The following is a 21,750-nucleotide window of genomic DNA, read 5'->3' on the forward strand; positions in this document are numbered from 1 at the left end:
GACCAGAGCTTAACAGAACTTCCCCAGGCAAAGCTGCGTGCTGATTCTATTTACTGTACTATAAAATGGAGGTTTTGTAAGGGGGTGTTAGGTGAGGCTTCATCAAAAGTAGAAGTACAACACACAATAATGGAGAATCAAATGGTGGTTGTGTAACTCCTGCTTTGTCAGCTTTCAATCTTAATTTAAGCACCACAAACTAAGAGGGTGAGTCCGGCATGGCTGTGTTTTGTGGTTACAACCCAAAGAAGGAGAGAACACAATTCTGGAATCCAATCGATGCCAACAAGAACAAACTCTCGACTCGCGTGAGCAGAGACATTGATGGAGAGGCAGTGTGGATGATGGACGGATGGACGGACAGCTAGCAGTAACAACAAAGGCCACCATTAAAAATACAGTGGAACCTCGGGTCACAACCGTGATTCGTTCCAAAACTCTACTCGCAACCCGATTTGGTTGTGACCCAAACTAATTTCCACAATAGGATTGTATGTACTGTAAATACAATTAATCCATTCCGGACCGTACAAACTGTATGTAAATATATATTTTTTTAAAGATTTTTTAAGCACAAAACATAGTTAATTGTAGCATAGAATGCACAGCGTAGTAGTAAACTAAATGTAAAAACACTGAATAAGAAAACCTTGAACAGAGAAAACTAACATTGCAAGAGTTCACGCTACAGCCTTACCAACCGCTCCCTGTAAACACTTTTTTTTTTTTTTAAATGAGTTTTAAGCACAGGGGAAAAAAATGAAAATTTGAAAAATCCTTAATTTCTAATGAAAACTAACCTTGCATGAGTCGAGTTCTGGCAAAAAGGAAGTGAGGAGGAAGAACCAGCCACTCGTAGAAGGATAGTTTTGCAGCAAACCGCCACGAATCTTTCTCGTATGACATCGCCTCCCTTACGATATCCCCTGCAAGTTGCTTCTCGTTAAACCAAACTAGCAACAGTTTTTCCACCTCTGTGATGATGCGGGTCCGCTGCATACTCCCATCTTCCTTCTGAGAGCTCTTGAACCCATCACCGATGAGCTTGGCATTGAGGCATAACAGAAAAAAAAAAGTGCCAAACAATCCTTTAAAATGACGTTAAAACAACGCTGGGAAGCCGTCCTTTAAAAACAACAAAGCCCGGTGTCGTCTTTACCTGGCGCCTCCCCTGCTTCTCCCATCAGGGTCCCGCAACAGGAGAGTCGCCCTACCAGCAGCTGACATTCTCTCCGCTCATCTGGTCTGGTGGCCTCCCGATCCCTGGCTTCGCTTGCACACTCTCCAGACCGAGACTTGGCTTCACTAACGAGCAGGACCCTCACGTCAGTGAATTCCCCGCCCAAGCCTCCCAACTCCCGCTGCCTTCTCGGCCTTACGTGGCCAGCCATCTTTCTTCTGGTCACTAAATGCTCATTGGGAGTGACCACTTCCAACTGCCCTAGGTGTTGGCCAAACACCCCTGCTAGGGCTCAACTGTCGAGCTGCCTGCCTGTGATCCTTCTCTCTCTCTCCCCTCACACTGCTTCCTGCAACCTCCATCTCTTTTCTTTCTCCCTTTTTTTTTCTCCTTCCAAGCTGCCTCGCGCTTCTATTTATGAAGAGGATTTGGCAGCTGTGGCAATCAGCAGCCCCCGGGAACTATTACGGATGCGGACCGTCTCTCGCCTGTGCCCTTAGGTGAGAAACGCCCACATCACAAACTCCTCAGGAACCGCTTCGGCCACACACCACCATGCCCCCTCGCAGCGCCGCGAGTGCGGAGATCGATTATTTTAAAACTGGCCTCTGACGTGAGCTGTGGACCCGCTATACCACAACCTCTTCCAGCACTTGAGGCCTCTGCTTGGTTAACACTGTAACTCCTTTTGCAACATCAGCTGCTTTAATGGCCTCTTTCGGCTTTAGAATAGTCGAAATCGTAGATTTTGACGACTTGTACTCGGCGGCAAGATTGGTAACATGAACAACACGCTCATACTTTTCAATAATTTCTTTCTTTAATTCGATTTCAATTTTTCTCCTCACCAACACTACCACTCTTCACTTGCTTAGAGGCCATACTTAATTGCAAAAGCAAGAGAAATAGAGCACAAAGAGTTCACAGCGAATGTACGCACGTCTGACCGAGAACAATGTGCAGGGAAAGACTGAACACGTGCGGAAATCATCAGCGCATACGAACCGGAAGGGAAACTGGCTTGTTCATCACCCGAGTGTGTGGTCGTGAACAGATGCAAAAGTTTAGTGAACTTTTTGGTCGTAAACCGATTTGTATGTGTTTAGAGACGTTCGTGACTCAAGGTTCCACTGTACACAATAAGCCTTTGTTTTCTATCCTCAACCCCTAGTAATATATAAAATTGAGGGTCTGCTTGTCAGTCTGTCCTCCTGGGACGTTCAATGCTAAAATATTGGCAGAATATCTTTTAATAGACCTTCGTGAACAGGGATTTTCTCACATAATTATGTTTTCTCTACAAGAGGTCATGTCCAGATATTTTCAGATTATTAAGTTAAAAAAAGACGTGTGAACTATGGCCGGCCGTTCATTTGGCCAATACCCCCACGCCGCTAGATGGAGCCCTTCCGGCAGCATGGAGGTGCCCCAAATGCCAACAGGATATTGGAGTTTTCCTTCACAGCCCTGCTGGATACCATGTGGTCTGCAAGGGGACGCTGCAGGGAGGCTCAGAGACTTTTATGTGCCCTATACCCCGGTCCTGGTCACAGGGACAGAGGAAATGACCTACTTCCGGGATAAAAAAAGAAGAGTTTTTGATCTGACCCGGAAGTGCTAGGAAGTCGCATGAACTTGAGGGTTCAGAAGCACTTCTGGGACAAGGACTATAAAGGACTCTCGGAAATCCCAGATGGATGAGCTGAGCTGGGTGGCAGGGTAGCAACACGTCTGGGAGTGGAGGATTTATTGATTATTGTATTGTGGAGTATTTAATGAGTGTTGTGGAGAGCTTTGTGCACTACTGTGTCCTAATAAAGTCAATTATTGGACTTTTACCTGGTGTCTGATGTTTGATCCGAGGGTTTAAGGGAGCGATAGGGGGCGCTATCTGTCACACATGAATATGAATTCGGCTGTGAAATATTGTGTTTGTAGGTAGTATGTAATGTAGTGGTTTAGGCTTTGGACTTCAAACCCTGAATTTATGGGTTCAAATCCCACTACTGACAGCACTGTGTGACCCTCAGCAAGTCACTTGACCAGCCTGTGCTGCTCCAACTGGAAAAACAAAAGAAATGAAACCAATTGTATCACAAATGTTGCAAGTCGCCTTCGATAAGGGGATCAGCTAAATAAGTAAAACTATTTTTAAAATATTACATTATTTCTAACAAAGAAATGTGTATGTGAAGCTTCCTAGACATAATTAATTATATACTGAAGCAGGTGACCAATGTGTTCTATATGTTTGGAACATCTCAGTGAAACATCTGAATTTTTCGATCCTGTCGCCCCGAGCCTTTACGATATGCGGAGTCCACTACTCTCTTCATCCTATTGTACAGGTGGTTTTTCTGTTTGTATTTTACGAATGTATTTTTTAATGCGTTTTTATTACTAATAAAACCTCTTTTAAATCTCTATTGCAGGCTGACCCCAAAGATTGGATTCCCATGGAGTGAAATCCGAAATATTTCCTTCAATGACAAGAAGTTCATTATAAAGCCTATTGATAAGAAATCACCAGTAAGTTGAAGTCATCTGATATTTTATTTTCCACGAGCTACATGAACTGTCCAAAGCAGTTAAGAGTAAAATATAAAAAATATTTGATGTTCCTTGCCTTGCATTTGCCCTCCATGTTAATAATAATCATAATAATAAATAAAAATAATACATTTTATTTATATAGCGCCTTTCCCATGCTAAAGGCACTCACAGAATATAAGAAAGAACAGCAGGGTATATAGTATATAGCATTGTACAAACCAAATAAATAAAGAAGATTACGACCGTGAATTCTGAGAACAAAAAAGCCTAACAGACAACATAATTGATGGTCTAACAGACACACACACACAGGTTACATGACATCTTGACAGAGAGGTAAACTGAGAGAAGGGACATAAAGTCAAGTAGAGCTAAACGCCTTCCTGAATAGATGAGTTTTGAGTTGTTTTTTAAAAGAATTCATGGAGTCAACTGACCAGATTCATTTCGGTAGGTCATTCCAGAGTCTGGGCGCTCGCCATACAGCTGAAGGCCCTGCTGTCACCCATGGAGTGTAGATTAGCGTGGGGCACAACAAGATGGCCAGAATCAGAGGACCTTAGTGGGTGGACAGGCACATAGTGATGGAGAAGTTCACTGATGTGGTTTGGCGTGAGGTCGTTTAAGGCGTTGTAGGTTATTAGTAGGATTTTATATTTGATTCTGTAAGACAAAGGGAGCCATTGACGGCAGAGCAGGATGGGTGTGATGCGATTGCTGCTGCTGGTTCGAGTGAGGGCTCTGGCAGCCGAGTTTTGAATAAGCTGCAGTTGTGATATAAGATTAGAAGGGGCACTTGCCAGCATCGAGTTACAATAATCAATGCGGGATGTGATTAAAAACATGGACAAGTTTCTCAGCATTAGAGAAGGAGAGGAAGGAGCGAACGCGGGATATGTTACGGAGGTGAAAGTAAGTGTGTCTTAACCTCTCTTGATCATGTTCCCATAATGCCTGCTTCTCTGACTCTGTCATTTCCTTGTGCCTTCCCCGCTCCTGTCCACCTTTTGACTACTGTCAATGGTAGATGAGCCACCATTGCCCTTTGTGAGAACCTTGGCGACTCTCCGCGTTCCTCTTACACCTTCCTTTTGTATCCTCATATGTATCAATCTCTCTTGCCCGGTGCCTCCTTTCTGAATTGCCTTTGACTGAGCAACCATAGCAGAACTAACCAATCAGCTTGCTCAGAGGGGCTGTGGACACACACACACACACACACTAACTTTTTCTTATATAGATCATTCGTACGTTGTGACATCCTGTTAGTGCAAATCATTAGCTATGTTGAATCCCGGCTTAAAGGACCAGTGTTTTTATACCCAGCCTGTCTTTGTTCGTGGGGATTTTCATCAAACACCTCAGGATTCCTCATACCCAAAAGATGCCCATATTTTAGATCATTAGTGACTCTAATTAATTACGATTACTACATTGCCCAGTAGTAATATTGTGACATGTAGTGAGTGCAATAAAATTCTTTTGTCACTCTCCACACCATGATGATCAACAACGTGTTAAAATATTGTAAAAACCCAGAGGTCCAATTGCCATTTTTTTTTTGCCACTTTATGCCAATTGATGGTAAGTGGCACTACAATGAACTTTTGGCTTCTTGAGTGCTGCTTCTGCCATGCCGCTCAGGTGTTGTGCAGCTCCGTGCACTCCTAGCGGCTTCAATCCTTTACCTCCTCATATTCGACGCCCAGCTTCAGTTCTATTAACTCAGCTGGGGTCAAAGACAACTCAAATGCCACTTGGTCCACATTCGAGGCTCGCCAGCAGTCACAAGTCAAGGCTGATGGGCTTTACCAGCTGGGTGATGCGTCTCCAGTGCTTTGTAAGTGCTGTGTCTGTACCCCACCCCCCCTTACCCGCTGCTGATGGAGCTATTTTAGAGCTGGCTTCTCCTGGTATTCCTGCCTATCTCAGACAGTATGTGGCCACCTGAGAATGACGTTCCTCTCCGGTCCTGACCCAGAAGATCTACAATATATAGAGAGACACTTGCAAGGTCCTGTGCTCCTCCTCAACTGCCCAGGTCTGGTGTGTTGCATCAAATCTCAAAGCAGGCTTGTCTAGCTGATGGAATATGCTGCCCACCTCTATTCAAATAATTCAGTTCTTTTGTTTAACCTTAGACTTTGTTTAGTTTAAATAAAAGCACGAAGCACTTTGGTGCACTTGACTATTGCTTGTTTGTGTCCTTATTGCCTGGCTCATCTTGGACATGACAATTGACAGTCCCGGGTTCAAGGAGTTTGGCAGCTGCTGCCAACTCAGACCACCATACAGCTATAAATGATATTTCATGTAATTAATTATTTTACCTTATACCTGTCACAGAAAGGGATAATATCTGCCTGAGTTTGCCTACTGAATTATTTTTGAAGTATAGGTAATTATTTTAGTTAGAATCCATTTTTTTCCTCAAGATTGTACCAATGAGGTTTGTCAAAAAACTTCAAAGTAAAATGGATACTCTACAGCATAAAACACACTTGAGATAAGATTATTATCGAGGTTTCCATGGAGGTCCGTGTTTGGTAACCTGGCTACTTGGTGTTACAGCCACAAAACAAATAAATGCTTTTGTCAGCAGGTTGGGGGAGAAGTCTTTGGAGGCAGCCATCCTGCTGACCGCTTCGTTTATCGTGCTGGTTTATGGTGCTTGACGCCTTCTCCCCCTCACTCACTGAAGTCGCTACTTCATGTTACCTTGCACACGTTCAAGCCCTAATTTCTTTTACACAGTCTCTTTCAGCTTTATCTCTCTGTCTATCATAGTGCGTGCATTTCATCTCTCTCTCTCTCTCTCTCTCTCTCTCTCTGTGTGTGTGTGTGTGTGTGTGTGTATGTATGTATGTATATATAAAAAACGCTCAAAAAAATTAATGGAACACTTTGAAAACACATCAGATCTCAATGGGAAAAAGAAATCCTCCTGGATATCTATACTGATATAGACTGGGTAATGTGTTAGGAACGAAAGGATGCCACATCGTTTGATGGAAATGAAAATGATCAACCTACAGAGCCCTGAATTCAAAGACACCCCAAAAATCAGAGTGAAAAAATGATGTGGCAGGCTAGTCCATTTTGCCCAAATTTCATTGCAGCAACTCCAAATTGTACGCAGCACTTTGTATGGCCCCTGTGTTCTTGTATACATGCCTGACAACATCGGTGCATGCTTCTAATGAGATGACAGATGGTGGTGTGAGGGATCTCCTCCCAGATCTGGACCAGGGCATCACTGAGCTCCTGGACAGTCTGAGGTGCAACCTGGTGGCATTGGATGGACCAAAACATAATGTCCCAGAGGTGTTCTATTGGATTTAGGTCAGGAAAGTGTGGTGGCCAGTCAATGGTATCAATTCCTTCATCCTCCAGGAACTGCCTGCATACTCTCACCACATGAGGCCAGGAATTGTCGTGCACCAGGAGCCACTGTACCAGCATAGGGTCTGACAATGGGTCCAAGGATTTCATCCTGATACCTAATGGCAGCCAAGGTGCCTTTGTCAAGCCTGTAGCGGTCTGTGTGACCCTCCATGGATATGCCTCCCCAGACAATCATTAACCCACCACCAAACTGCTCATGCTGAATGATGTTACAGGCAGCATAATGTTCTCCATGGCTTCTCCAGACCCTTCACTTCTGTCACGTGCTCAGGGTGAACCTGCTCTCATCTGTAAAAGCACAGGGCACCAGTGGTGCATCTGCCAATTCTGGTATTCTATGGCGAATGCCAATCGAGCTGCATGCTGCTGGGCAGTGAGCTCAGGGCCCATTAGAGGACATGGGGCCCTTGGGTCACCCTCATGAAGTCTTTCTGGTTGTTTGGTCAGAGACATTCACACCAGTGGCCTGCTGGAGGTCATTTTGTAGGGCTCTGGCAGTGCTCATCCTGTTCCTCCTTGCCCAAAGGAGCAGATACTGGTCCTGCTGATGGGTTATGGACCTTCTATGGCCCTCTCCAGCTCTCCTAGAGTAACTGCTTGTCTCCTAGAATCTCCTCCATGCCCTTGAGACTGTGCAGGGAGACACAGCAAACCTTCTGGCAATGACACATATTGATGTGCCATCCTGGAGAAGTTGGACTACCTGTGCAACCTCTGTAGGGTCCAGGTATCGCCTCATGCTACCAGTAGTGACACTGACTGTAGCCAAATGCAAAACTAGTGAAGAAACAGTCAGAAAAGATGAGGAGGGAAAAATGTCAGTGGCCTCCACCTGTTAAACCATTCCTGTTTTGGGGGTCATCTCATTGTTGCCCCTCTAGTGCATCTGTTGTTAATTTCATTAACACCACAGCAGCTGAAACTGATTAACAACCCCTCTGCTACTTAACTGACCAGATTAATATCCCATAAGTTTCATTGACTTTATGCTATACTCTGATTAAAAAGTGTTCCTTTAATTCTTTTGAGCAGTAATATATATATATTATATAATATCTAGAGAGATAGTATGTATGTGTGTGTGTATATACAGTATTTCCTTGCTGTATCGCGCTTCTACTTTCGTGGATTTTATATGGAAACATATCTAAATATATAATGCAGATTTTTCACTTAGACAGCTGGTCTTTTTACTTCCTGTACATGCTTCCTCAGTTGGTTTGCCCAGTTGATTTCATACAAGAGACGCTATTGGCGGATGGCTGAGTAACTACCCAATCAGAGCACGGAGTTAAGTTCCTGTGTGCTGAATGGCTCAGCGACGAAGCACCGAATTCGATTCTGCTGCGTTAACCAGGAAGTCTCGTCTCGCTCATTCAGCATCAACGTGTTTCGCTGTGTAAAGAGTTAACTTTTTCTTGCATTGTACATAGACAGGCCACCAGCAATACATATCGTAATGGCTGTAACATAACATGTAACATATGTGATATCCGAGACGCTCGATATCTATAACATTTAGGTTTTACTATATATATGTGTTTATGTACATCATTTCAATGAATCTTACCTAATATCTAAGAGAATACAAAGGGTTTATGCTGTATAACTGTGCGGGAAATGTTTATAAGAGTGTGGGAGAGTTTATAAGGGCTTAAAATATATAAAAATAACCATATAAATATATGGTTTTTACATTGTGGATTTTCACCTTTTTTGGGGGGTCTGGAATGTAACCCCTGCAATAGGTGAGGGATGACTATATAGATAGAGATATACATCTTATCCTGCCTACTACACTAAATCTAATGATCTATCGATCTTATCCTGCCAGCTATGCTATCTGTCTAGAGATCTTATCCTGCCTACTACACTAACTTAATGTCTATCTGTCATATAGTTCATATCTATGTATCTTTGCATATTTATTACCAGCTCTTCTCCATCCCCTATTTTATCTGATTTTTCTCACTTTAATTCATATGTTTTATTAGTATGCATAATGATCTTTAAGCCATGTATATTTTGCATTTTCTACACATATCACAACTGGATAACGACCACACTTGTTCCCAATCAAATTGTAATCTAAATCCTACTTCTATATAATTTTGAAAATTAAAATCCTGTGTAGAATGAGTAAATGCAAACACTTAGCCTCATTTGCTATGATAGGTTCTGTATGGATGATGAAATATTTTGGTTAAGGATACGAGTTTCTCAACACAAATGTTCCCCTTATCATTTTAAGTTATATAGCATCTTTCCCATTCTCAAACGCTTCACAAATATTCAAAGGAATATAATAGGAATGAACGCAAAAATGACATTCCTAATACAGAATACAAATGAATATCAGGCATTAATGGATGACAGTGTTTTCATACACCGGATGTAACTCAAAGTGCTTTACCAAAAAAATTGTTACAAGAAAAGAGAAACAAATCGTATAAGAATCTGTATATGTGTGTATACCGTCTCTCTATCTGTACCTATAATATAAAATTGAATGGCTGTCTGAACATTCTGTATACAATCTCCTTTGACCGATCTGGATCTCAGAACCCAGTATGTGGACATTTGGGGGTCTTGATGTGTGTGTGTGTTTTTTTTTTCTTCTACTGTTTTCTCTATTTTGCACACCATTGCCACCTGCTGGCCCTTTACAATCCTACACCCTTTGACCAATCTGGATCAGAGTTTGTATAGTTGCTATCAATGACAATATGGATGACACAGACTACTTTGGATCCTAAATTTTGGAACCTGGGGGCCAAATGTGGTGGTCTTTTTTTTGTTTGTGTTTTTTTTTCCCCCCTCACTTGCTCAGAGAAAATGAAAAACCCAGACCGACTAGTTGACCAGATGACCAGAGCTTAACTAATCTTACCCAAGCAGCACAATCCGCCTCATTGTGTGCCGTAGAAATTGCGTAGCCACTCAGATCAGCCGCAGTTCCTTTTCTAAACCCATCCTATGTTGATATCCCTTTTGGGAACTTCATGTTTACTGTGCCATTAAATGGTTAAAATCCTGTTTTTAGCTGAAGGTTGATAACCTTGGTTTTTTGGACTAATATCGTCTGCTGATTATTATTGTAGTCAGTTCCGTCTTACATAATTTCTTTTTCTTGTCCATACATTTCTGAGAAGTTCCTTTTTGCTGTTTTATGGTTTGTACTTTTTATAGTTTAATATTTCATGTGGCTTTAGATGTTATATGACCTGCTTTCATGTCTGCGGCCTTTCCCTGGCGGTGTGGGGATCTCGGCAGCTGTCAAACAATTAAAGTTGATGTAACCTGTTTTAAGGTAAAATTGAAGCCATAAACTAATTTGTAGTTGCAGTCGCACTGAATGTTTCTTTTGTTTAAAGGCAGAGTTTTCAGATTTGTCCGTGCTTTTCAAAGGGAGATGCTGGAGTACAGGGTGGTCCAGATCTAATTATGCAGATCCAGACTTTGATTTATGTGGGGACGATTCCAATTCGGCATGAAAACGATTCTTCATGTCGTCAGTTCACACACTTCTCGATGGTCCGGGATTTTTCGGGTGATTTTCTATGTAATGAAAATTGTATAATTAGATCTGGACCACCCTGTACTAGGGTGTTGTACCGTGTTAGCCATTATGGATGTGGTAAGCAGAGCAGTTAAGCAAAATGATCCCTTTTATTGGCTAATTAGGAACATTACAATATGCAAAGCTCTCGAGGCAACTCGGGTCCCTGCTTCAGGCGAGATGTAATCATTAATTACGTTAATCACATTATAGTAATCATTACATCTCGCCTGAAACAGGGGCCCGAGTTGCCTTGATAGCTTTGCTTATTGTAGTCTTTCTAGTTAGCCAATTAACTCTTTCAGGGCTGAAGGAGTTGATGATGGTAATCGACTGTAAACTGTGACAGAACCAACCGTTACATTTTAGTTGGACTCTCGTTGCCAGAAGGAAAGCTAAATTCAGCGGTTTGACCGAGATTCCCTGCGCTCTCGTGAGTAGCATGGTGCACACAACAGCAAAACTGGCACTGACATCTGGCACGAGATCAAAGCGAACGCGTAAAGCAAAATACTCTGTGGATGACGTTTTGCCTATTATTATCTCTGAACTGGACTATAACTTGTCAGACTCTGATTTTGATACAAGTGATCGAAAACGAATGTGAGGTTCCAGCTTCAGCCGATTGGTCCCCTGCTAGTTGTGGTGCTGACAATGTTCGCCAGGGAGGACTGCCACTTAACAATAAGAGGTAGAAACCAGATTGTAATGCACTGCGACCGTTACGTGAAGACAGCCTGGCGTCAAGCCTGTCGCACATTCTTAGATAGTCCGATAGATAGATACGTTGTTAATCCCAAGGGGATTCTTGGCAAAGTGGCAGCCACAGCATGCAGCAACAGATGTTTTATGTTGGTTTCTGAGTGAAACCATTGGTTTTTGAGGAAAAATATTCAGCCCTCAAAGAGTTAAAGGGGCCATTTTGCTGAATGTCTCACTACAATGGGAGTTGCTGAAATCTGAAAACTGCAAGATTGCATAATATGGTTGAGATCTCTCAACGAAAATTGAACCATCCCGACAATTTTTTTTTTTCCCCTTAAATCAGGTTGCTAAATTTGAACAAAATCTGACCACCCTTTGGGGCCGAGTTGCTTTATGTAGACAGACACACAGACACGGTTATCGCAGTAGGCGACTCTCGCATTATATGTGAACGCACCTCAAAACGTGCTAACTTGTACCTCGTCTTTCTGAACAGTATAAAGGAATACCGCATGGTTACCAGTTGATCCATGGTACTGTGACACTAGTGTTCGATGTACTGGTTAGCACTGAAACTCGGGACATGCTCACAAAGGTCCCATTTTCAGTTTCCATTGAACCCAACAAGAATGTCTTATCAGTTTGTTTTTCCTTCCTTCCTTCCTTCCTTTATTGTATAAAAATGTAATATTTCCAGTCTTCTGTGCAAGAAATGCCTGAAAGTTCTAGATACTGGCTGGCAAATTAGATGACCTTGAAGTCGAGAGTAGTCAGGCTGAACAAATGATTACGAAACACGCGGCAGGTTTAACAGATTACTCATACAGAAACTGAATTCTCTAACTGCAGTAGAATGCAAGCCACGCGTTTATCAGCATTACCTGCACGGTTTCTCAAAAGAAAGAAGTTGTGATCATTTTCTTTTCTTTTTTTTTTCCCTCCTTGAATACAGGACTTTATCTTCTATGCCCCACGCCTAAGAATCAACAAACGCATTCTTCAGCTGTGCATGGGAAACCATGAGCTGTACATGCGTCGCAGGAAGCCTGACAATATTGAGGTTCAGCAGATGAAGGCTCAGGCCAGAGAAGAGAAGCACCAGCGACAAATGGAGAGGTTAGCATTACCAGATGGTGGGGGTGGTGGTGATGGTGGTGGTGGGGGTGAGCGAGAAAGAAGACCCCCCACCCCCCCCCAAGTGGGATTTGACGTAAGATAATGCAGATCACCAAAAGTATCCTCCCGATGTTTGCATATTACCATGTTTCTTTAAGTGATCTCGAATTAGGAGTTGTACATTCTGAGGTGGAGAGGACAAGTTGGCATTCAGAAGTGTAGTGATAGGGGCCGTGGGGTGTGGAGAAGACCCCCAAAGAGGAATTGGACAAAAGGGGATTCAGATCACCCAAAGCATCGTCCCGATGTTTGCCTATTAACGTGTCTCTTTAGGTGATCTCGAATTAGGAGTGGTGCATTCTAAGGTGGAGAGGACAAGCTGGCATTCAGAAGTAGAGGGGTGTGTGTGTGTGTGTGTGTGTGTGTGTGTGGTGAGAGAAAGAGACCCCCTTCCAAGAGAGACTGGACAAAAGAGAGCTCAAATTACCCAAACTAGCGTCCCGATGTTTGCCTATTATCGTGTTTTTTTGGTGATCTTTAATTAGGAGTGGTGCATTCTGAGGTGGAGAGGACAAGCTGGCATTCAGAAGTGGAGGGGGGTGTGTGTGTGGTGAGAGTCCGAGAGAGACCCCCTTCCAAGAGAGACTGGACAAAAGAGAGCTCAAATTACCCAAACTATTTCCTGGTACTAACCTGTTATGTTTCTTTGGGTGACCTCTAACTAGGAGTTGCACATTCTGAGGTGGAGAGGAGAAGTTGGTAGTCAGAGGTGTGGTGATAGTGGCCGTGTGTGTGCGGTGAGAGGGAGACAACCCCCTACCCCAAAGTGGGATTTGACAAAAGAGAATTCAGATTGCCCAAACTAGCATCCTGATGTTTGCCTATTATTGTGTTTCTTTAGGTGATCTCTAATTAGGAGTGGTACATTCTGAGGTGGAGAGGACAAGTTGGCATTCAGAAGTGTAGTGATAGTGGCCATAGGGTGTGGAGAAGACCCCCAAAGAGGAACTGGACAAAAGAGAATTCAGTTTGCCCAAATTAGAGTCCCGATGTTTGCCTGTTATCACATCTGTTTAGGTGATCTCTAGTTAGGAGTGGTGCATTCTGAGGTGGACAGGACAAGCTGACATTCAGAGGTGGCAATGGCCAAAATGGTGTATGTGGTGTGAGAGAGAGAACCCAATGTGGGATTTGACAAAAGAGAATTCAGGTCACCCAAAGTATCGTCCCGATGTTTGCCTATTATCGTGTCTCTTTAGGTGATCTCGAATTAGGAGTGGAAAAGTTGGCATTCAGAGCTGGCAATGGCTGAAATGGTGTGTGGGTGGGTGGTGAGAGAGAGAGACCCCCAACCTAAAGTGGCGTTTGACAAAAGAGAGTTCAAATCACCCAAACTAGCGTCCCAATGTTTGCCTATTATCGTGGTTTTTTTGGTGATCTCTAATTAGGAGAGAGCGAGTTAGCGTGAGCGCCCCCTGTCATCCCAGGGTGGTATGACTTACCTCAGCAGGATTAGGAAGTTGATCCCCAGGTGCACATGCATGGCATGAGTTAACCTCTCCCGATTTTTTGCCTTCATACTAAATTGGAGAACATTTTCTGTTTCAGCACTAAGTTTGAGGTGACTGCCACAGTTGTCCTTAAAGGGGAAATCCTCCTGTTGTACAAAACAGTCGACTGCATTTTCAGATTTTTATAGCTGGCTTCCTATAGGACTCTAGGAGTCGACTTAATCAGCCTTCCAGATGCAGAAATATGAATCAAACAAAATAGCGTAAAATCATGTTGGGGGTGATGTCCGTTATGAAACCGCGAGATGTAAAATATTGACTGGTTATCTGAGACAACACGATAAGCCATGAGTGATGGTGTTGTAATCCTCCAAGATTTAGTTTATTACAGACTCGATGCACTCCTAGCCAGCACCGCGTCCGCCGTGTTTGTCTCTTGAATACCCTCCATTGTTTCGCCCGGTCGTCATTTGTGCTGTTATGCTGTTATCTGCAGAGCTCAGCTGGAAAATGAGAAGAAGAAAAGGGAGAACATCGAAAAAGAGAAGGAGCAGATGGAGCGAGAAAAGCAGGAGCTCATGATAAGGCTGCAGCAGTTTGAGGAAAAGACCAAGAGGGCAGAAAGAGGCACGTTTCTCTTCTTTTCTCTATGAAATATGCGGTTAAAAGGTGTGGTAGATTGGCATTACTAGTAGCAAGTACAGTAGAAGGCAACCGCGACTGGCTAGGTTGTATTGCTTTATTTTATTTTTATTAAATAATTCACCAGGAAAAGTGTCGCCGACTCCAACGGTAATCAATCTAAACTGCTCCGTGGTATGTGCAACAATAAGCTTGTGATTCCAGCGAAAAACATGAAAACTGTGAGAAGGCAAATTAATGCATGGTTCTTGATTTTAATGATCTCTCTTCTCCCGACAGAGCTTGAAGATCAGATGCAGAAAGCCATTCAGCTAGAAGAAGAAAGGAGAAGGGCTGAAATGGAAGCGTCGCGCCTGGAAGCGGAGCGCTTGGCTGCAGTTCGTTCCAAAGAGGAGCTGGCCAGACAGGCGGAGGACCAGATGAAGAGCCAAGAACAGCTGGTACGGGCCTACAAGTGCCTTATAAATATATACAGCTTTGATTAATTACTTGCAATCATCCGCACACTTATAAAGGCTTGAATGAGAAAAAAACTTCTTAAACGAGACCAGGGTTACCAGCAGGAATCACTTATTTGTGTGACTCATCTTTTGACGGTGTTTTAACTTTGCATATAATTAAAAAAAAAAAATTAAATAATAGATAAATTGGGCAGCATGGTGGTGCAGTGGGTAACGATGCTGCCTCACAGGAGACCTGGGTTCACTTCCCTGGTCCTCCCTGCGTGGAGTTTGCATGTTCTCCCCGTGTCTGCGTGGGTTTCCTCCCACAGTCCAAAGACATGCAGGTTAGGGTGGACTGGCGATCCTAAATTGTCCCGTGTGTGTGTGTGTGTGGTGTGTGCGTGCGTGCGTGCGTGCGCCCTGCCCGTGGCTTGTTTCCGGCCTTGCGCCCTGTGTTGGCTGGGATTAACTCCAGCAGACCCCCCGTGACCCTGTAGTTAGGATATAGCAGGTTGGATAATGGATGGATAAATGACAAAGGCAGCTCAAAATGATGCCCGTGAAAGTCATTAAAAAAAAAAAAAAATCAAAAATCACAACAAACTTTATTGTCATCTCTACCATGTACAGGTATATAGACAGATGAAATTGAGAAGCTCGGGGTCCACAGTGTAACAATATGAAGTGCAAATAAAAATGAAAAATGAAAATTAAAACACAAACAAGACGAGACAAAAGTAGCAGCAATATGGCGTGTAGTAAGCAATATGAACATTGATGCAATGTATGGTATTGTGCAATCTAGATACATATATTCAATAAATATGTAATGAGTAAATAACAGATAATGCAACCCAGTGTGAGGTAGCACAGAAATGGCTGTATGACAACAGTTTAAGACGAGTAAACAATGGCCGGTCAGAACGTTTCACAGCAGAGGGATATCAAGAATGTCCAAATCCTTAAAGGTCAGTATGAGATTTTCAGTTCTTCTCTACATGCACACTCGTCTTTTTAGGACAGTGGCTCTCATGTATAAAAGTTCAGATTTTAGAGGTGGTTGAGGCCATGTGGAAGGTCCCAGGGGGCAGCCTGGTTTTTAAGGAGTCTGACAGTTTGGGGGTAAAAACTTTCCTGCAGCCTGGCAGATCTGGCTCTGATGCTGCAGTGTCTTCTCTTGAAGAGAGGTGTGTAAGGGGATCCTGCTCAATGCTGCAGGCCTTGCGGACACTGCGTTTGTAAAATATGTGCTGTGGTGAAGGGAGAGGCACCCCAGTAATGTTCTCTGCTGTCTTCACTGTCCTTGCGTGATCTTCAATGGCTGTGGAGTGCAGGCTTCAACCCACGGATCTTGGGACTGTGGCGGTGGAAGAAAGAAGACCCAGCCTCTACAAATCTCACTGGTCTACAAAAAAATATTTTTTGTTTGCTTCTGGGAACTTCAGAGCAGCTCTTTATTAAGTTTTTTTTTTTTTTTTAACTGATTTCATATATGTAATCGGAATTAAGCTAGCACGTCAGGTTTTTGAAATACACATCATTGACATTTTGACACTTTTGAATATCCATATAATATCCATCTGTTATCCAACTCACTATATCTTAACTGCAGGGTCATGGGGGTCTGCTGGAGCCAATCCCAGCCAACACAGGGCGCAACGCAGGAAATAAACCCCGGGCAGGGCACCAGCCCACCACACACACACACACACACACACACACACACGCGCTAGGGACAATTTAGAATCGCCAGTCCACCTAACCTGCATGTCTTTGGACTGTGGGAGGAAACCGGACACGGGGAGAACATGCAAACTCCACACAGGGAGGACCAGGGAGAAGTGAACCCGGGCCTCCTAACTGCGAGGCAGCAGCTCTACCCACTGCGCCACCATGCCATCCTCAATATGACACAATATCTGGAGTTTGGACTCTGTCCCACCAAAATTTTTTTGATGTGTTTATTCTGAAAACAAACCAGAAGACAATACCAGAGACATGTTTTTTAAAGCATATTTACCTCAATATAAAAGTGAGGTCAGCGTGCCCAAAAGTGTTGGAGGCACTCGCTTTTGCGCTTGTACTGCATGTCCACCTCTCTTTGCAAGAACCAACAGTAGGCACCCATCATGCTTGGAGTGAATTTTCCCCGATATCGGTTTTCCATCACCTTTGTATCTTGATGAAATCTTTCCCCATGCTCATCACTGACATCGCTTAGATTTGGTGGAAAAAAGTCGAGACGAGAATGTAAAACATGCGTCTTCAGTGACATTCGGGCTCCCGTAAGCTAATATACTTTCAGCAGGTTCTCCACAAGCTCCGTATAATTCTCTGCTCTGTGCTGGACAACCTGCACGAATGAGGGTGCTGATTCAGTGGGCTTCAGTTTCCTTGTGAACTCCTCGTCAAGCATCAGTTCACGGATTTCAGGGCCAACAAAAACACCTTCCTCAATTCTCGCTTCACTTTTCTCGAGACCAAACTTATTTCTTAAATGCTGAAATGCATCACCTTTACTGTCCAGTCACCCTAGTTGTCCAAGACCTGGAACATCATAACTAAAAAAAGGTGACGTGCCGCTGGACGAAAACGGAGTTGGCAAGTGAAATTTGTTAAAGTACTGTACAGGTGAAAGAATCCCAGTAGCAAAATGCTTGTTGACCAGTGTTTTACGCCGTCGATCTTCAAATAAATTACCACACAATAAATAAAGCTGTTGAGGGAGGACTCCGACAGCTGTAGGTGGACTCTGACGTTTATTTATTTTTTTTATTTTGCCCCCCACCTTAGGCTGCAGAGCTGGCAGAATACACGGCAAGAATTTCACTCCTAGAGGACGCTAAGAGGCGCAAGGAAGACGAAGCAAACGAGTGGCAACAAAGAGTAAGTTTTCCTGCTTGTGTTTTTATGTGTTAAGTTTGAGCAAACCTTAAAATGTTGGTGTGACAACAGATCCCTAAATAAATTAAAAAAAAAAAAAAACGGGGGGTTAGGGGGAAAACCACACCATATATTTAAATGAAAAAAAAAAAAAGTTTCTTCAACTATGGGTTGGTGCTGTTGAGTCGCATAAGATCGAGACACACTGTTGTATCTAATGGGAAATGGGTCGCCTACGGTTTGTGACGTGTCTCACGATGGGTTGGTAAAGGTAGTTTAAGCAATTGTCGTTGCTCCACCATGATGTCGGTGACGGTTTTCCAAGGTACGGGGAATATGACTGTCTGTGGCAATCTCCTCTGTCTCTCTCTCAGATAGAAAACAAATCCTAAGTCTAAAAGTACATGCTTTAAATGTGTCTTATTTTAAAACCTACGTATATATGTTTGGTATCATTCTTTTCCGAATTAATCGAAAATTAATTTTCAGATTCTAATTCCATTTTTAAATGATAAACTAAAATATCAAGAACTGGCGTCCCGCTAGACGACACTTTGTGCCAATAGATTGAACTACGTCCGGGGCCAGAAGTAAAAGACAAAGAGTAGGACAGCTGCTGTACAGACTTTTAAATGTTCAAAGTGGATACAGGAAAGAGGAGGTAAAAAAAAAAAAATAAACTGTATTTGTTTCCCATTGTATCACCGTTTTAAGAGGGGGGTTTTGGAGGAGCGACCGCGTCGCTCCATCGTGATGTCGGTGATGGTTCTCCAAGAGGCAGCAGAATGTGACCGTCTGTGGCGGTTCTCAGTAGAACAGATAACAAATCCAAATATCTGGATAGTTTAAAGCAGAGTTTTTTTGGAGTTAACTTTTTGTCAATATCGCATTGAATTTTGATTCCGTCTTTGGACTTTCATCGTGACAACGCGACGTATAACTGGCCGTGAGTGAATTTCGTTGCTTTCCCTCTAATACATAAACAGACTTTTTCGAATGTTTGCCCCTGTGATTTGTTAATTGTCATAGCAAAAGCTGTTCTAACAGGAAGCTGTAAACGTTTTAATATGAATGGCATATATCAAGATCTCCTTTGGTGTCTAATGTGCTCCCCTGTGAAGATGGACTGCATTACTTGTCACCTGTTAAAATTTTACATGTCAGAATTGTTCAACCAATTTTGAATGCAACTAATCTTCTCCTAATGCATAGCCCATCACTCAGACATAAATCGCACAATAACATTACGATACATTGTTCTTTCAACAGTAATTCGGCCGGTAGAAAGCCAGACGGTGTTAACGGTTGTCGATATTCTTCGTGATATTGTAAGTTGATGTTTTCGTCTTCCTCACCATCACCACCAACTGTTTCAGCAGAGTCTATCGATACGCATTTAACTAATTTGCAGTGTAACTGATCGACAATTTTCACGTTTAATCCGTTTGACTTCGTCGTTTCTCGATGCTAGGATTGCCCGTGTTCTCATTTCTTCTGTTGATAAATCTTTGGGATGAAATTCTTCAATAAGATTTGGACGTAGCAAGTTGTCTTTTATTGGGATCTTAAAGTGTGGAAAACGTTAAAATTTATAAGAGATGAGAGTGCAGGAACTGTGTCTGACAAAAGCATTCACACGAATGAGAGGTGAGAGGACCGGGGTCGTGGGCCGTGAACCGGAAATGGTTGAGAGGAGGGCGGGACTTGAAACAAATCTCTTGGCAATGGTCTCGTCTCGTTTCATGATTCTCTTTAATACAGAGTTAATATCAATTGTAATTGTTATTTAAGGCCAGAGAAGCGCAGGATGACTTGGTGAAGACTAAAGAGGAGCTGCACTTGGTGATGATGGCCCCACCTCTGCCCCCACCCCCAATATATGACAACATTGATGACAACGATCAAGACGAAGCTGAAGAAAACCACAGCAGCTACAGCGCCGAACTGATGAATGAGGGCATCGACGATCACCGCAATGAAGAGCAGCGCATCACGGAGGCTGAGAAAAACGAGCGGGTCCAGCAGCAGCTTCTGGTAGGAGATTATAAGTTATATGGATGTGATATTTGCCATTTTAAATTTAAATAGAATCCACGGAGGAATGGTCTGATGGAAATACTCGTGATAACTGTTTATTTAGTTATAAAGTTCCATTGATGACGTTGATCAGCCGATGGAGTGTATTTTCAAGTTAAGTTCCTCAATACCAAGTAACTCTGTCATTAAAAATGAAGGCTGTTTAGATAATTAGAACAAACAAAATTTTACAAAAGAGGAGACTATTTGGTCTATGAAGCTCATTTGTTTAGCTAATACAGTAGCTAAGGTCCCCTAATATCTCATCCAGATCCTTCTTGAAGGGTGTCAAGGTTTCTGTTTCAGTTCTCTCTCAGGGCAGCTAGGTCCCGATTACCACAACTCTTTGAGTACAGAATTGCTTTCTCGATTTGGTTCTTTAATAAAAAAAGTACAGAAAAGTAGCTTACCCAATACAAAACATCAAGCCACAAAATGGCACTTGTGAAGGAGTTTTGTAGTTTCCTTAGAAAACGTGATACCATTTTATAGTTTTCTAACATTAACTTCACCACAAAGATCGTGATGATAATAAATATTTCATGGAATAGGAGAAGGAAACCAATAATAAGGTAGGATATTTGTGCTAAGCTACACGTAATTGTCATTTTGCCACAACATTGAGAATAGCTCGGCTTCCACCCATGACCCACCTGTGTGCTGGCACTGTGATCCCGTTTGTGATTCACCTAAGCATGCTCATCCACACTTGGAGGAATGAGTTTTATGTGTCTGTCGATTTTGCATTAGCATTACCTCACTGTGGAGTGGTGGGGAAATGTAGAAATCTGTGTTACCTCATGCGTCAAAATTCCAGAAACGGTTAGGTGCGACACTGCCATATCATCACTGTTGCAAAGCTGCACCTTCCTCTTAACCAAAAGAAGGTAGCATTACTAAAAGTTTCATTTTGGTGGCCTCTTTGCAAAGATGGAGCGGTCACACGAGGTACGAGATTTGCTCCGGATGTTGTTCCATCTCTGTCGGGGGGTCATTGTTGTCCAACGTTTCCAAAACGGAGTGGTGGCTCTGAGGCTAAGGATCTGCGCTGGTATCCCGAAGGATGGCGGTTCGAATCCCTGTCACTGCCAAAAAAGAGATCCTACTCTGCTGGGCCCTTGAGCAAGGCCCTTAGCCTGTGATTGCTCCAGGGGCGCTGACCCTGCACTCTGACCCCAAGGGGTTTGCAAAAACTAACAAATTCCTAATACGAGAAATTACATTCTGCCATTCCCGGACTGTGAGCGTCAGTCAAGTCCTAGCGAGTTAGGACATCTCCGGAGCTCTCCTCAGTCCTGGTGAAGTTGGACTAGTTTCCTAAATTGGAAAGACTGCTATTACTTCTACGCACTTCTAGAAATGGCACCAAATTTGTGTCACTCTGAGATTTTTCCGAGCCCATTAGAACCGTTTTCCTACTCTTGAGATAACTGATAAATACAAACACAGATGTTCAAAATTGTACTTTTAATAAAGCAGATCCCGTTGAATTCTTTCAACTTGGTACCAAATCACGTTTTTGAGGACAACATTGGAAGCGCGTTTAGAAGCAAAGCCAGGAATCCCTTCGTTACACAAAAGAGTTTTGGGAATCTGGAACCAACTACTAAGACAATGGGGTTGGATGCAGAAACCTGGATGACCTTTAAGAAGGATCTTGGGCCAGAGTAGCGAAAC

At 43.0% G+C, this 21,750-nt stretch overlaps 1 protein-coding gene across 2 annotated transcripts in view; it reads left to right on the plus strand.

Moving 5' to 3' along the window:
* Positions 1-21,750, plus strand: part of ezrb (ezrin b) — an 89,745-nt gene that overhangs the window by 66,462 nt on the left and 1,533 nt on the right. For both annotated transcript variants that reach the window (XM_039738911.1, XM_039738910.1), the window contains exons 8-13: positions 3,613-3,709; positions 12,355-12,518; positions 14,526-14,656; positions 14,951-15,111; positions 17,908-18,000; positions 19,789-20,031. In XM_039738911.1, coding sequence (XP_039594845.1) covers positions 3,613-3,709; positions 12,355-12,518; positions 14,526-14,656; positions 14,951-15,111; positions 17,908-18,000; positions 19,789-20,031 — 889 coding nt within the window. The remainder of the gene's footprint in view (positions 1-3,612; positions 3,710-12,354; positions 12,519-14,525; positions 14,657-14,950; positions 15,112-17,907; positions 18,001-19,788; positions 20,032-21,750) is intronic.

The sequence above is a fragment of the Polypterus senegalus genome, chromosome 16, assembly GCF_016835505.1.
Source record: "Polypterus senegalus isolate Bchr_013 chromosome 16, ASM1683550v1, whole genome shotgun sequence".
NCBI lineage: Eukaryota > Metazoa > Chordata > Cladistia > Polypteriformes > Polypteridae > Polypterus > Polypterus senegalus.